At 38.9% G+C, this 17,041-nt stretch overlaps 1 protein-coding gene across 1 annotated transcript in view; it reads right to left on the bottom strand.

Annotated features, from left to right (window-relative positions):
- Positions 1-16,833, bottom strand: part of LOC141913366 (neuronal acetylcholine receptor subunit alpha-10-like) — a 38,919-nt gene extending 22,086 nt beyond the window's left edge. The window contains exon 1 of the mRNA XM_074804871.1: positions 16,765-16,833. Coding sequence (XP_074660972.1) covers positions 16,765-16,831 — 67 coding nt within the window. The 5' untranslated portion in view covers positions 16,832-16,833. The remainder of the gene's footprint in view (positions 1-16,764) is intronic.
- Between the last annotated feature and the right edge of the window lie 208 nt (positions 16,834-17,041).

The following is a 17,041-nucleotide window of genomic DNA, read 5'->3' as shown; positions in this document are numbered from 1 at the left end:
TTCTGTGAAAGGTTTAATCCCCGAACTTTTGTCTATTTCCACTTTCCGACCTTATCCTATCTTCAGTATGCCTGAAGATGGCTATTAGGATGTAGTCGAAACGTCAACAAAAAGAATTCGAGCTCAATGAAACTTTACGGACTCTTTATATTGTTAGATTTTTATAGTATACATACTTCCAAGGGGTCGCCACGTGTATATGTCGTATGCATATCATTAATTTAGGATCGAAAGGGGTCTTAAAATCTCACGAAATTCATCTCATCCAGGATTTGTTTAATGCATGGAGCTATGCGATATTCATTTTTGCGTAGAATCGAGTCAAATTTGGAATTTCCCGTACTAAATTATGAGGCTAGTCTACCCTACTGAGCAGTTATTCAATCTGGGTGAACTGGGTGAACTTACAAACCAATTTTCAGAGCAGACAAATCTTCATCCACCTTACTAAATATTCTTAGTCTGTTTAATTGGATGTTAATGATTCGTATTGTTCTATATGGCGAGACTAATCTAAATTTATATCAGGTCAAAATGTCGAGTCTGAGACGCGTATAGACTGATTGAGAGGGAGAGAGCGTGCTATGTCTGACATGTATAAGACACGTAACTCCCGCTTGACGTTTATTAATTATGAGAATTTCGTCTTAACAATAGCATATATATCTATCGTGTTAACACGAATAGGGGTATTCCCCAATCTACAGCCGGAATCATACATTTACTTTACCACGAATATTCCAATTGCTGATCGTCGAGGCGTCACATTTTTTCCCATTGACAAGTGACGGTTTGTTATTTACAATTGAATAATAGGCAAAGAGAGTAGTGTTGTTTAGACTCAATTCTATGAGCCATTTTCAAAACTAAGAGAGTAGTGACTTTCAGACTGAATTCTATGAGACATTTTCAAAACTAAGAGAGTAGTGACGTTTAGACTGAATTCTATGAGACATTTTCAAAACTAAGAGAGTAGTGACTTTTAGACTGAATTCTATGAGACATTTTCAAAACTAAGAGAGTAGTGACGTTTAGACTGAATTCTATGAGACATTTTCAAAACTAAGAGAGTAGTGACGTTTAGACTGAATTCTATGAGACATTTTCAAAACTAAGAGAGTAGTGACTTTTAGACTGAATTCTATGAGACATTTTCAAAACTAAGAGAGTAGTGACGTTTAGACTGAATTCTATGAGACATTTTCAAAACTAAGAGAGTAGTGACTTTTAGACTGAATTCTATGAGCCATTTTCAAAACTAAGAGAGTAGTGACTTTTAGACTGAATTCTATGAGCCATTTTCAAAACTAAGAGAGTAGTGACTTTTAGACTGAATTCTATGAGCCATTTTCAAAACTAAGAGAGTAGTGACTTTTAGACTGAGTTCTATGAGCCATTTTCAAAACTAAGAGAGTAGTGACTTTTAGACTGAATTCTACGAGCCATCTTCAAAACTAAGCTAGCTCTATTTTAGACAGATTTGTTCGTCTATGAATGATAAGTGAAAAGAATGCATTGCCCACAGTGTATATCGTAATCCCTACCACCAGAAATTGAGACTGTGTGCATGGATTGAACATAGCACCGCTACACCGACGAATAACCTTTTCATGTTCCTATTAGACGACAGAAGGAACATTATTAACGCAAAGTTGCCCTTGGTGATGATCTGTCGCTAAATCAGCAAATGACTGGCGCAAATGTCAACGGAATTAAACTACAGCAAGTAACAAACCCGATACGGTTGTTATTACGGAATTATCGTGACCCATAATGGCCTGGTCAGGGGATATTCGGTTAGGTCGCGGCGTCTAATGACATAGGAATTTACGGTGTAAATGTTGTCGGAGTCTAATCGCGTAGCGTACAGCCGCCGCGAGATGTCGATGCTAATAGCTCGTCATTACAGGCGCGGAATGCTGTAAACTACTTGATCTTATTCTCTCTTGACGTCGAAAACGAATTGACTTCTTCCACACACGCAGTGACAAAATCCACCCTGGTTCTCTCCCTCTCTCTCTCTCTTGCGCTATAAAAAGACGCTTTTATGTTATAGTGAATGCGACTTAACGTCTAAAGATTAACGTCTTCGAGCTTTTTCGTCTCTTTGAAAACTACTTCGCGGCAATGAAAGAATGTTGCGTTTTAAACGGAAGAAAACGGTGGTGGAATTTTGAGAGAAAAATGAGATGAAATCTTTCAACTGCGAAAATTGAAGCCAGTCGCACGTGCGAATGAACAAAACTCGGCGTGAGACTTGAAATCAAACCAACAGACTTAAGTCATTAATACCGCGTATGTTGAACATTTTTCACGCGATCGCTTGCGGTTCGATATCCAAAAATAGAGCCCGCAAAAAGTAAGAATTTTGACGCCTGCTGGGCGCTTAAAATGATAGAAAAAACTCAACGATCGGACCATAACCGCGGGCGTCGAACCCGGGTTCTGTAGTTGAGAGGCAAGCGTGCTGACCACCAGACCAATAGAAATAGTTAACTTGTCATTAGTGGCACAGCTTTATGTAATATTTGCTTAACAGTAGAAGGATTCAATCCGGATTTGACGGTTTTAGAATGATGATGAATTCAGTCACTGCGCTGCTTCGCTAGTCGCTAAATCTGATTACAAGTGACTGCGCACATCTCTCACCCTCTCTCTTACTCTCTCTCTCACCCTCTCTCTCTCGTAAAGAGGTTCGAGTCCCCGATTTAGGATAACTCGGCGATATTGCGTATTAATGAGAGCGCCGCTGTCCTTCAGACGTCACATTCTCTGACGTAGTGCGGTTAGAAGACAATTTGTTCCGCTGGAATATTGCTGATTGTTGTATGAATGGTCATCCTGCCCGCCCGCGCAACCGATAATCCAACCATGATCGTTTTCAACCTTTGGTCTCCCAATTATGAATACGGCGAATAGCTCGTAAACTCAACGTGAAAATACATAATAAAATTAAATCCAACTTTACACGTGTAATATACATAGCAGTTAAAAAGATTTTGAAAACGAAATTTCTTTATCAAAGTTATAGAATCTAAACACTACGTTTCACACTCTATTTGTCACCCTGGCGATGGTTTCTCATAAACGAGAGTCCGTTTGTAGATCGTGGGTTTTCATTCTAACTGAATAATGAAGCCCCATCAAAATTTTCCAATTTCTTGCCAATGGCCCGTGTACATAGGTCACTCTCGTAGGTCGAGTTAAACGACTAGTAAACCGATTGAACTTGACGGTCAATATGACGCGCTGTGAAGTCATGTGTATAATCACTATTCGTTCACTACGATATACGCGCGACCGCTCGAAAAGTAACGGTCGTTTTGAATAGATTTCGACTGCAATTAAACGGTACATCTTAAAGCAATTATGTTTGAAATCTCAGTTAAAACGGCAGAGATATCGCTCTGAGTCTATCTATCGATCACCGAGCGAACTGTCGGATCGTCGTCAGAGCCGGGATTTAATTAAACCTATAAAACGAATTCATTTCAAAGCGCCAGGATTTATACACGATAAAAACGGATAAACCGTTCAAATATAAAGCTGTCCCGTTTGCCTCCCCCCGTGCGATTAGGATTTAAAAAGCGATATTCTCGGCAATGCCCGCGTAAACAATCATTAATCCTGTCTCTGAAATCGTTGTTTCGAATTGAGTTAATCGTTTAACGATGTTTGAATTATTTGCCGAATGCGTGACTGCATTGTTTAAACGGTCGCTCGGTTTTCCGTGCTTTTATTAGGGTTTTCCTTTTTTCGTCTCGGCTGCTGCTGGCGGCTCGATGTGGTTTCACGCAACGCGAATGGAAAATAGCTCTATTGCCCATTTGCGAAGTATGTCATTGTGCCGTGATATCATTATCAGCTAATCAGAGATAACCCGATAATTGCATTTTTTCTATCTTATCTATTTCCCACGAAGGATACATAATATAGCGTAGTGAAAAAGCTATATACCGGTGTACTTTTATCCTAGTTTTTAACCGGCTCAGATCCAAGACTCGTATGACCTGTTGTAGGCTTTACCAAAGCCTGCTCTGGTCTTGCCTTAAGCCATCTAGGTTGAATACTAATTAAGTGATCTTCATCAGTCGTGACCAAGTAGTGATAAATTGGCAAGTAATCACTATTATCTCGCTGTAAGTCGAGGTGGCTGCTTAACAGTGATCACATATTTCATTGTCTTTAGAATTTCAGCCGCTGAGGTTCTTGACTCTCGCAGTCGCTCCGTATTTAAATCATGTATCGTGTATATATACTTGTATGATACGGTACCATGAGAAAATGCAGCTGTAAATCACACAGACCAATCTGATAAAACTGTCACACCGGTGACACCCGACTTCCAGTCGCAGCATCTTGAAATAATATGTCGAGTGTCGACACTAATTTCCGCGGTCGTAGATCAACGCGATCGGAGATCAGTACTGAGGGTACGTACGGGTCAAGGCTTCAAGCTGAGAGAGAGAGAGAGAGAGAGAGAGACAGTCAGTATACTGTCGTCTGCTGTGGCGGTGCATATAAAATGTCGGTTATGATGTTCATCAATAGGCGATCGATCAAACGTTCAGTAATTATGACCGGATCGATTCGTTTTGTCGATCGATCTGTGTTTAAGTTGTTACAACAGCTGAACGAAGCCCGTTTTCCGATTAGACCGGATGTCAGTGTCGCGGCCGCATCAATCACGTGATTGAAATCGCCGTATTCAAATTAGCGACGGGTATTGTAAATACTAAACCGCATATATGCAAATAGACTATGTACCGTCGATTCTAAGCAATACTTAAAATAGCTCTGAGTATATGTACCGACGATTCGTCTTGCAGCCGGATGCTTTCTCGACCTGACTATTGGTTAGGCAAAACAATTTGAGTGCTTCTATGACCTTCAAAGTTTGTAAACCCCCTGATTAGCTTTGTTGTTATTTCAAGTCTCAAGCACTGGCTCCAGTTAAACAATACTTTTATATCTGAATTTTGATAAGTTTGATAGATTATTAGTTTTATACCATTTTGGCCCTGGGTATTTGTAGACAAACTGATATGACGTGCAGGACCTCTATTCCCACTATGTTTTTCAAATCTTAAGACTGGTCTTAAGCTGTGAGATTGGCTATATAGACCTAAGATGGTCTCAAACTGGTCTTAACCACGACTGTGCAATTAGTCCCGTGGATTCAGCTCCCTAGTTCTGAGTTAGATCTGACACGAGTCTTGAAATCGTAATTTACAACGTTTTATCCCCAATATCAAACTTCAAGCGAGCACCTTAGAACTGGGTTCCGCTTTAGAAATCGAAGCCAGTCTAGTTTGTGAACTTTTAAGTTAATGGAATGTTTTACTGCAATGAGTGACAGCCAAGCAGAATTATCTCCCATAACGCGATAGAATTTTGCAAATTTATGCAGCATCTTGAGCGCGAGCGTGTTAAATGATCGATGGCCGAGGAGCCGAACTGGGGTCAGGATATTTCTCAATTTGATATTGAGATTTCCGATCCGATATACTGAGAAATGAGATCGTTAAAAATTGACGCGAAGGTCGTTACTCAAACCGTATGAGATACGACACGAACTGCTGTGCAAATAAACCTGTCATATTCACTTCAGTAAGATTAGTACTAACTTCGAATTTATGGTTATTTTTGTAGTTACAATTTCTATTTTTGAATTATGATCAGCGGTGAACTAGGATATCATTCATGGAACATTTTTTATTGCGAAAAAATTGCGAAAGCAATTTGCAGAATAACTGAAATATGAAGTGAAGAGGAACGAACATCCGCAATCCTGACCAATCAATTTGAAGAAGGGCTCCCTTGAAGAAAATGCTGAATAATGGACTTGGTTCTGAAAATAATAACATGATGAGTCTTCTACAATTTCCGAGTTCAAATCCCCCGCCCCCCCCTTTTTACTAGCCGGCACGTGTGGTGACGAATTTATTAAGGACACACCCAATAGATACATAAAAACTAATCAATAGAAAGTAAATATTACAAGGACGCAACTTATTCAAAGAAAGAATGGCGATCCCGGCAATTATCATGAATTTCTTTGATTGGAAAAATCCACATTGATTGTCATTTGCTTATCATTCGTTGCGAAACTGTCATCGACACTGTACAGTCGTCCTTCAGTTAGGTTTAAATATAACTAAAAACGGCAACGAATTCTGTATTCCGCAATGAATACAGTGTCGTGATTGAAAAAGTGCCCTTTTCACTGAAAGTACGCTTTTTAATTTCTTTCATGTAAGAAAAATATGTCCGTAGCATAAATTCGCCTAGTAAATCACTGACTTCTATAAAATGGAATGTTTGATCGTCGATACTATAGTGGCCGTATAAAGATACCCTGTGCATTTCAGAGAGTAGTCAGGGAATTTTGTAAAAAGCTAAAAATCAGGGACATTTGTTGAGATTGTTAGATCCTGCGATCTATGTCTTACGTGGTTTATACTGTGTTGATTGATTGGACTCTTAGCAGATCAAGTCAAGGAAAACGATTTGCATGTCAGGGAATAGTCACGGGAAAAAGCAAGTCAAATAAAACTGAAGAACAATTGAAGAACGATCGTCGTTACTGAGTTCCGTGCCCATTAAAGCGCATCTGGATATAATACGTAACACAGTTTTCGTATAGTTTCGCTGGATTCTATAGCAAATTTCGGTGGTATGAGGCCAGTATCGTGTTAGTATGTATGGACGCGTGGTTTGATTACATTACTAATCCATCGATTTGTCTGAGATATATCTGTCTGGTGTGACGGAGATAGTGGAGGAAATAGATTCATTTCCCTTTACCCTCGAAAACATCTATCACTTCTAGAAATAACCGGCGAATCCACGTATTATCAACTAATGTACCTCTATCAAGAACTTTCTAGTCACGAGAAGAGCGTGTCCGAGGAGCTCAAGAAATATATTGTCGATGCGAAAGCCGCTCGAAATCCGTGAAGGTTATCGAGGAAAACCATCATTTCTACAACAACGTGCGCGCTCTTTGTAACGGATGCTGAGTTCGTTTCATATTTTAAGAGGTTTCACGGGAAAGTAATTTTTGCAAAATGACAATTATCGTTTATAATCTTGACGAAACACTTTTGCCCGTACTTTTAAATGTATATACGAAATCTCGTAAAAGGAAAACGAGACCGAAAATGTTTCCTAGAGCGGATTATATCAAAGTTTCGACTATAATCGTCACCTTCAGGATTTATAACGTTGCAACAAAATTATGAAATATTTATGCATTCCAGAGAACGGAGACTCGTTAACTATTCAGAATAACTGCGCTATAACAACAGTTCAAACTAAACAGATTAAAACTTCGAAATCAGCTATACATTGAGCAGCTCAAGGAAACTTTTCGAATTCATTGTGGGATTTTATTGTAGATCGTCATTTTATTTTTGTTAATTCTTGTGCCTATCCTCCAAAGGAATGCCTAATCAAAACAATCTCAGCCACCCACAGGTTCAATTAAAGGAAAATATCTCCCTGTGATGTTCTTCATTTTCTTTACCAATCAGGATAATAAATGAAAACACAAAATTAATGGACCCTGGTAAAATAGCGTCGGAGTTGGCGTGTAGAGAGTCAGAATATTAAATTGCCCATTCCTTGATTGAAGAAGCAATAAGTGTATAGTGTTTACTTTTGAAACACTCATTTTCTAATGAGAAATTTCTAGAAAAATTCGCCCCTGGATGTCTTAATACATTTTCATTTAAAGTGCACGATAGGCAAACGTGACCAGGTTAAAATGTTGTCAGTTCGAGTTAAATCAATATAGATCTACTTCCAAAATTGTATCATAATACTATATAATAGAAAATCGCGCACTTAAAATGAAAAATAAAGTACGAAATATTTCCTTGTGCTAGTAGTTTAATATTCAATGTGTGACTTCGAGATAGTAGTTTATTTCAACGTTTCGACTATATCCTAATAGTCATCTTCAGGAATAATGATACTATAAACTATATACTACTATCTCTATAAACTACTATCTATATACTATATACTACTATCTCTTTAAACTACTATCTCGAAGTTTCATTTTCGGACTTTTTATTATCATTGTGGGATTCTCTCTACATCGCGTCAACACGGATATAGTGTTCTATACCAATCGTGATTTCGACTATAGAATATCCTAATAGTCATCTTCAGGAATACTGTATTCCTTGAGCTAGTGTAGTTTATTAAACGTTTCGACTATATCCTAATATAGTCATCTTGTGGAATGCTGTATTCCTTGAGCTAGTGTAGTTTATTCAACGTTTCGACTTTATCCGAATAGTCATCTTCAGGAATACTGTATTCCTTGAGCTAGACGTTTATTCAAGGTTTCAACTATATTCTAATATCTTCAGAAATACTGTATTCCTTGAGCTAGTGTAGTTTATTCAACGTTTCGACTTTATCCGAATAGTCATCTTCAGGAATACTGTATTCCTTGAGCTAGTGTAGTTTATTCAACGTTTCGACTTTATCCGAAAAGTCATCTTCAGGAATACTGTATTCCTTGAGCTAGTGTAGTTTATTCAACGTTTCGACTATATCCGAATAGTCATCTTCAGGAATACTGTATCCCTTGAACTATACACTAACTTATTCGACGTTTCGACTATATCCTAATGAATACTGTATTAGGTTATAGTCGACACGTTGAATAAACTACTGACTTTTTCATTTTTAGTGGGGGTTTTCTATATCATCGTTACAATATACACGGAGTATAGTCGTTTAGTGTCTACACCTATAATGATTCAGAACTGTCGAACTGGCTACAACATTATTTAAAAAAAAGAATCAAGTTTTGATTGTTTTCTGACGTCTGTTCATTCCGCTGTAAACGATCCAATCCGTTCTGACGTGTAATTGATCCATTTCGATTATGTTTCGATATTGGATGAAATTTTCTAGAAAATCTGCCCCGATGTTGAAACGAGAATTATTATTACGTGTAGTTTGATAACACGATCGTTTAAAATCCGCCGCGTCGAACTCTCGGCGGGATTAAACGAACCGTTAAATGAATGTAAACCGACGCTGAACCGAACAATCTGACGGCTGTGTAGCCATCGAATCATTCAATTTCCGAATTATCTAAGATCCTTTTACAAATAACAAACCAGAGATGAAAATCTGATGAAAACCGTGGTGAATTGAATTGTTCTGGTTAATGACGGTTTCACAGCCGAAAGTGCGGTCTCAAATCATTATGAAATTTCTAATGTTTTTCTTCGATTTAGATGAAGTTTAATCGTGGACATTCTTATGAAACGAATCGGGGACCAAATTCTACTGTTCTGAGTTAAAAAACTAGACTCGATAAATTTGTAATTCCAACTTTATCGGCACTACTTCGATTTCTGACTTCAATAACTGAGCCGCGGGTTTCTTATGGCACACAACAAAAATCTATAGCAGCTAAATCAATAATTAGTCTAGTAATTATCTTTTCTCTTGAATAAAAGAAAAGAAAAATTGAAATGAACTTATTTCAACTCTATACAAACTTCAACCAACAACGCGTGTTTAACTGGACACAAAGGTAGTTCCTAATTCATTGAATGTCGTTATAATTTGTAACTGGATGCTGGTTTCTTGCTCGCATCGTATCGGAATCAACGGGCGTTTATATCGTTCACCAGGGACTCATTTACACCGGTTTCACTCATTCATATCACCGGTCATCTCCGTCGCTCGCTACACACACAGAGTCACGCGGATATTGATAAATTAGTGGTTCACTGATCACGGATTGTCAAGAGGTGTATGGATTTATTCATCAGGCATCCCGCGCGTCTCCGGAGTCTCCTGTCAGTAAGCCATCGGGGGATGCGTGGCCGATTTATCAAATTATCACGGCGCTTGTCACCGGTGGATGGGGGGCTAGTTCTCGGAATCGCTCCAATTTTACGGCGCCTCAATGCTACAGATAAAATACACAGACACGTCACGCGGATGAATAAAAAGATAACTGCGGTAACTAAACAGCAGTGCCGCTAGCGAAGAAGACAGTCGGCAATTCCTCCATATTTCTGATAGAGTTATTATTAATTTGTGCCCGCGATGCTTTTAGTAAGGATTCTTGTATTTAGTGTAGGTGACAGCGCTGTAAATGAATAGTAAATGAATCCGGTGAATTCGCTACTTTACGGTCTTCGAAAGCGCCCGAAATAATATTCAAAATTGGCTTAGAATTACTATCAGAGGATTGATGATTGAAATACGGGTAACATAAGAAACCCAAAAATTCATCAGCTCGATTCCCTTCTCTCGGCAGGTATCAATAAACCTTTGCTATGTGGAATAGGTTACACGACGTGAAGAGATCCAAGTGGACAATATCTCAAACCCACACGGCACAGTTCCACGGTGCCGACATTGTTGTCGGTCAGTTGAACAGTTATGAATTAAGTCCAAAGACCAGTCTTATGTTGTAAGATTCGTTATATGGAACCATACTGAGCTTAGACTGGCCTTAAGTTGTTAAATTTGTCATGGAACATCCATGAGTCCCGACTGCTAATGTGCCTCCCTTGTTTCAACGTGAAACCCGATGTCGAGATATATCTTACGGCGCTGGTCAAAACCAGAAATCGTGGCTTCATTACATCGCGACGTCGTCGTTCCGTTTCACGCGATTACGGAGTTCCATTGAAACGGCGGATGAAATTTCGTTTCGCGTAATCAGTTTGTCTGTGAGCCGAGCGCGAAACCGAATCCGCGATTCTTTCTTCGTTCGCGCGAGGGAAGCCAATTTGTGGAGATAGCGATTCGGCAATATAAAGACGAGTGAGAGTAAGGACAGTGTCACATGTCAATTTGTATTATGCAAGTTAAGTGACAAGACTGAACGCCAGCGGCTAACAACCGAATTTAATTCCTATTACTCTTATATGGGTGTTTCGTATAATTGAATGTCATGTAATGGCGGCGTATTTACGCCGGTCGCTGAATTCGGGGAAGCGATTAGTAAGAAAAAGACCCCGTAGACTTTCGATTACTAAAAGAAAGAGAGAAAGAGAGGAAACCAATTCAACTCCGCTGGCATTTTGGACACGCAACAACAACGTAAAAGTTATCATGATTTGGTCATGGATGAATTGCTTTATTATTAGACTAACGGTATCTACTGCATGTGTATATGATTGGTCCACTTTGTCATGGTGCTCGGTCGGTTGGAACGCTTTGACAATACAGCAGCTCTAGCCCATTTTAGTCAAGCTATTTCTCGAAATAGAGATGTTGCTCGTGACGTCATAGTTTGTTCTCCGACTACTGCCGGTGACTTGCCAAATATACCAACAAAAGTTAATCAAGATTGACAAAATTCGAGGCTTTGTCAAGTAAGATCAATCATTGTGTTTTCCAACTAATATAGCGTAGCCACGCGGCCACAAGATCTCTACAGACGGTCTGTGACGTCATTTTGGCCACAGGGGCTTGTCGTGATAGCTGTGGTTCCAAGATTGAATATTCAAAACAGTTGCTACCTAGGATACTGCATTGATTTGTCTTTTGTTTTGGACCCTCTTTTGTGACGAGCCTATGTGATTTTGGCCTATATTTAGCCTGTGATATAGCGTTCCTAGACAATACGAAATAAAGCTATCACAGCATTGCGGATGGATACTGCAGTACAGCGACATTCAATTATCAACATTAATAATTCAATACGCAGTTCTGTTGTTACTGATTGTCAGGAAAAAAAACTAAAACGCTAAATATCATCTGTTTCTAGGAATATCTGCTGCCCGTTTGCGTAAATCTTCCGGCCAGACACCGTGAATAATGCAAAATATCAGACTATCCCTCCCTCCATCACTGAACTCTGTGCGCTACAGATAAATTCAATTATTAGCTACTCGGTTATATCAAAAAGGTCAAACGTTGGAGCTCGCAATGTGATGAGATCCTCACATATTGTAACAGCGACGAGAAAGAATTCTTCAAATGAAAATACAGCAGAATCGCAACAGAAAAAGGAAAGAAGAAAAACACGACACATCTTTGCATTCGTGATAAACATAAGCGGCCACTAACAGAACTAAATCGAAATGAACCGTTAATATATTCTCTAAAAACGTTTATAATGGGATCTTAATAGGAAACGTAATGCTTTATATTCCTTGCTAAAAGAGCATTTCTTTAACTATTTTTGGGAGTATTTTGCAACAAAAGCTAATCTATTTTCCTTGTAAAAAGGATTTTTTTGTTTGAGGTGATTTTGATAGAAAGGTCTTGTAGGAATGGTTAAGTATTTCCCTTGTAAGTATTCGTAGGACGCTCCGCCAATGTCTTATATGACACAAAATGTCATCGAGAGGCGTCGATATGAACGCGCATCAGCGGTAATATTCTGGACACGTCGAATCGAACAGGCTGACAAGAAAAACTTGATTCGCTGTTGTCATTCCCAGCAGTTTCAGCAGCCAAACTAGCTTACCGTGGCTTACCGTCTTACCACGGCTTACCGCTATAGAAATTCGATAAGATACATCCGAATGCTGAGATCATTTTATCAGAATCCTAAACAAAATGAAAGTCAAAGATAACCGTGTAAATTAACACGCGGTACGCCTTTGTAAGCGTTGATTTGATTGCCATGATGGAAATTACCTGAATTAAAAGTTTTGTGATTATTATGTGCAGCGTGGCGTTACCGGCTCACTCCTCTACTGGTGTACTTCTTTGTACATGTACTATAGGGATATTATCACAAGAGCTTCCAAAAAATAGATCGTCTACATTTCGACTGAAATAACTGAGATAAATCAATCGTATACGTATAAAAACCTCAGTAAATGCCGAGTAGAAAGCCGAAGTAATTGAAATTTTGAAATGAAAATTTGTTCACACTCGTCACCTCAACGAGCGGTATACAGAGGGACATCAATATGTATTTACAATTATCCACAAGCATTCTTGCTTTCTATTTAGCTCTCCTTCACTAGAAATTATAACATCTTGTCGACTCTTTATTCGTATTTATATGAAATGTTATGCATGACCATCCGTTATAATTTCTCTTGAAAATAAACTATATATATAAACATTATACATAGAATATGAAATAAACAATATTTGTCATATAACAACCACAGTATGTTATGTAGGCTATAAAGAAAAATACCGCTCGTTGTATTCTACAGCTATATTATACCTACGAGCAATTATCTCAACGTTGAGATAATTGCTAACAAGGAGACCGGAATGATAATGAAGTAGGTTTCAAATACCGAGTAATAATACCAGCGACACCTGGTGGATCTTCACTTGCCACAGCGGTGGTGCCGGTACCGATTGCTTCAATGATGATTTTATTTTCCAAGTCAAATAAGAATACATTATATTAAATTGAAGTGAAATCTCGCAGCATAGATGAGTGAGTCCGAGTCCGAGACCGCGTCCGAGTTGATGAATATTCAATAACTCCCTCTCCTCATGTCGCGCCAGCACGCGCATTAGAATAAATAAAGCGATTGCACCGCCGTGTAGATTTTATGAGCATAGGAGAACTAGAAGTCATCAACGAACAGCCGTTACTGCATGTGCCGCATGGAGTTGATCACGTACGAAATTGTTATTGATAACTTTTGATTTCACTCAGAGAATCTACAGCACAGCGCTCAAACAAGCGTTTTAGAACACGGCCGCAAATTAATGAAATGTATTTTTGGTGCTTTGTTAGGATCTGACTGTAATTTGTTAGGTATATATTTAAGTTTATCTAAATAAACTGAATGGTCAGAATATGATGATCATAATTTCCAGTGGATGTTCACTTCTTATCTCCATTTTATGTGATTAAAAAAAAACGCTGAAATTTTTAACATCCCGTTAACATTTTTCTTAAATCAGTCATAGCTGATATGAAATGATTATCATTCCTCATATTGTGTCTGGGCCACGCGTGTGTATGTATTTCAATACTCTCAACACGCACGATAAACATATTCAAACGCGCACACGGGGAGCTGAAGAGTGAGAGAGGGTGAGAGAGGGGGAGGGGGAGAGAGAGCTAGAGAGATGGAGTGGAAAAGGAAAAAGTCGACGGACTCGAGTATTACGAACATCTATTCATTTATTGCAGTACTTTACTTATTGAAAATCTATAATCACGATAGTAGACACGAGAACATTCAAAGAGTTAAATTACAACGCAACCAATTTAATAAGCTTTATATTTCTAAATACACATTAATGTATAGTCGAGATCCAGGCCAAAAGCTTATACCAAACCTTGTCAGGCCCGTGCCAAGCTTGTTTGAGGGGCTGTCTATTTCATGGATAAGGACACTATTTCGCCGCGAGAAGGTGCTCTTTTCTTTTGGAATAAGATCTTTAATATGATTTTTTCTCGATAAACTAAACTTAAACAACGTCTCAATGTTTATGATGTTATTAGGTTACGATGTAGCATTCGAAGATTCTTTCAAACCATATACTTTCGTCAATTAGAGTCCAAGGGCCGGTCCCATAGTCATAGCTTGGACATTCAAAGTCCATCTTAGTTTTTTTAGCTTATCTGACAATACCAGTCTTAAAACCTATTATGGAACTAAGTCTCAACTATAGAATCGACATCAGTTGTATGGTCAGTTTTTAGATTGAAGACGTCTACGAGTCAATTTTGCTTTTATAACCAAACAGCCGAGAGATATTTAAGTCAAGGCTCAAGAACAATCTTAAACCAGTTTGCTTCTATAGTCGATCAAGTTAATTCGTCGAAAATGAACAGATTTTTTTCTCTTTAAATGTAATTTCAATTGACTCTATTATGTCATTCCGACCGAGCAGGATTTCCCACACTTAGCGAGAGGCTTCATCAATATTTTATCGCGTTGTTTTTTGCAGCGCTAATGCATTTTGTAGATCTCACCCGATAGGAGGAAAAAAAACAGAGGTTCATGGCAATAAAAACCGATTTGAAATTTCGTGCAGCCGCGACATCAATTTCAACTTCTGATTCGTAAATTTTCATCAGAATATGAGGGCACTAGTCGAAACATGTCAGGCGATAATGCGAAGCATAACGTTTTTGCAAGTCAGGAGAGATTGATGACGTCATGGCGACTTATGGATGTTAGTAAGCGATAAAACCGTTCAGAATTGTAAGCAGCCGACAAGAACAAAGTGCAATCAGTCACTCGCCAGTCCAGGATGGATGCAACCGAAATTTCCAATAATGTACTTCGATAATCAATCCGTTAATTCGACCGATCATTTAACATTATCTGTACAAATATGATTTCAAAAATCAAACCCCTGTTTCACTCCCGGCAGATGTGGGAAAATCGAAACCAATCGAATGAATAAAAGGGACAATTCCTATTTCAAGATAAAAACGTTTTCGTCGATTTAGCGTGTAATGCGGCGTTAAAAGGTTTGTATACACTGGAATCGAGCAGTTCGTCGCTAATCTCTGTAGCAGAGAAGAAAAAACGGCTAAGACTTATTGCTTCGCGTACCGTGAAAATCGTTATTGAGGTTGGATGCGGATACGGACGACGTGCCGGCCATTAGCCGCCGCCGAGAGCGGACGCGATCGACTGACTGAAGACAGTCGGTATAGAAAACTGGTTGGAAATCGGCTTACGGCGTCGCTGATGATGCGCCCGGGTTTCTTCTAACTCACCACACACATCCTCAACAAGGTTAATGTATCTTTTATTCATCAGGCAATCACGTACCGCTGCGCTGTTAATTGCTATTCGCTATATGATTAAATGAGCGCGTTTGGTTATTTTTCGTATATAAATCGCTTTTGCATGAGACACCAACGACCGTAAATTGGAAATGGCCACAAGAAAATATTAGTTCGGTCGGTATGTCACGCGCGCAGGCCCTTAATCCGTATAATCAAAGAAATAAGATGCGATAAACACGGCCAACATCGCCACCGATTGAGGATTAGCCCAATCTGAGGTTTATCCGGTCACAATAAAGTTCTATCATCCGTGGAATTAATTCCTTTTCCCAAATTACCGCCATACACGTGTAGGCCTACAAACCCAGCAATAAAACGTTTCAGATATTGGCGAATTGTTTCGACGATGAAACGACGGATAAATTACAAATGTTAATCCAAAGGCAACTTGAATATCCGAACAAGCACCAGTTGAAATAAACAAACAATATGAAGAGGGCAATTTTATGAGACATTTGCAGAATCAAGTGAGTAGAAACGTCATTATGTACTTTAGTAGTTTTTCCTCATATTGCAGGTTTGTTCAGTTGAATTGTAGACAGCCACTCGTCAATGGAAACCAAGCAACAGTTGTCATAAAAAGACCGTTTCATTCTCTACATTGGTGAAACCATCTAGAAACTGATTCTGGATAGCGTATTTTATTACTACAGTTTTTGTGTGTTTTTCAGGGCCAAATCGCTCGCATGTCATGAAACGGGTATCGGGTATCAAACTCGTTTAGTTTGTCTTTCTCCCACGTGTTATAAAAAAACTTCACGATCAAAATCACAATGGAGAAAACCATATAGAGTAAAAACAAAAAGTCTGTAACCCCAGTCACAACACATCACCTCAAGAGAGAACTGAGTCAATTATAAATATGTTAGAACTCAGTCAAGATACGTAACGAAAATTCAGTGTATATACATTTCGTTTTCATATATCGTAAGAATGAAAATACGTAATCAGATCGCGCGAATCACCGCACAGCTGCTTCAAGCGTCCTTATTTCCGTAGAGTAACAATATGTAAACGAATATATCTGCACTTACCTGCTAAAACGCTGTTCACCTTTTCGGCGACGATTATGAAGAAAATACAACTCAAGATAATCCACATTCGTCTCATTCTGATCGCTTTTTTAAAACCCCGGACGATGATCGGACGTGCAGTTTGTATTACATCCGCCTGGTCGTAATCGGGATCCTCCGAGTTACTGATAGCGAGAACGTCAGACGGAACGGAGGCGCGCAAAATCCTTTCAAAACAGACGCATATATCACTCGGTTTTAATACATGTATGTTGCGCAGATTGTCTGAAAGAGTTTA

Source organism: Tubulanus polymorphus, chromosome 11 (genome assembly GCF_964204645.1).
Source record: "Tubulanus polymorphus chromosome 11, tnTubPoly1.2, whole genome shotgun sequence".
NCBI lineage: Eukaryota > Metazoa > Nemertea > Palaeonemertea > Tubulaniformes > Tubulanidae > Tubulanus > Tubulanus polymorphus.
The sequence above is the reverse complement of the archived record's forward strand: the minus strand, read 5'-3'. Positions and strand labels throughout refer to the sequence as shown.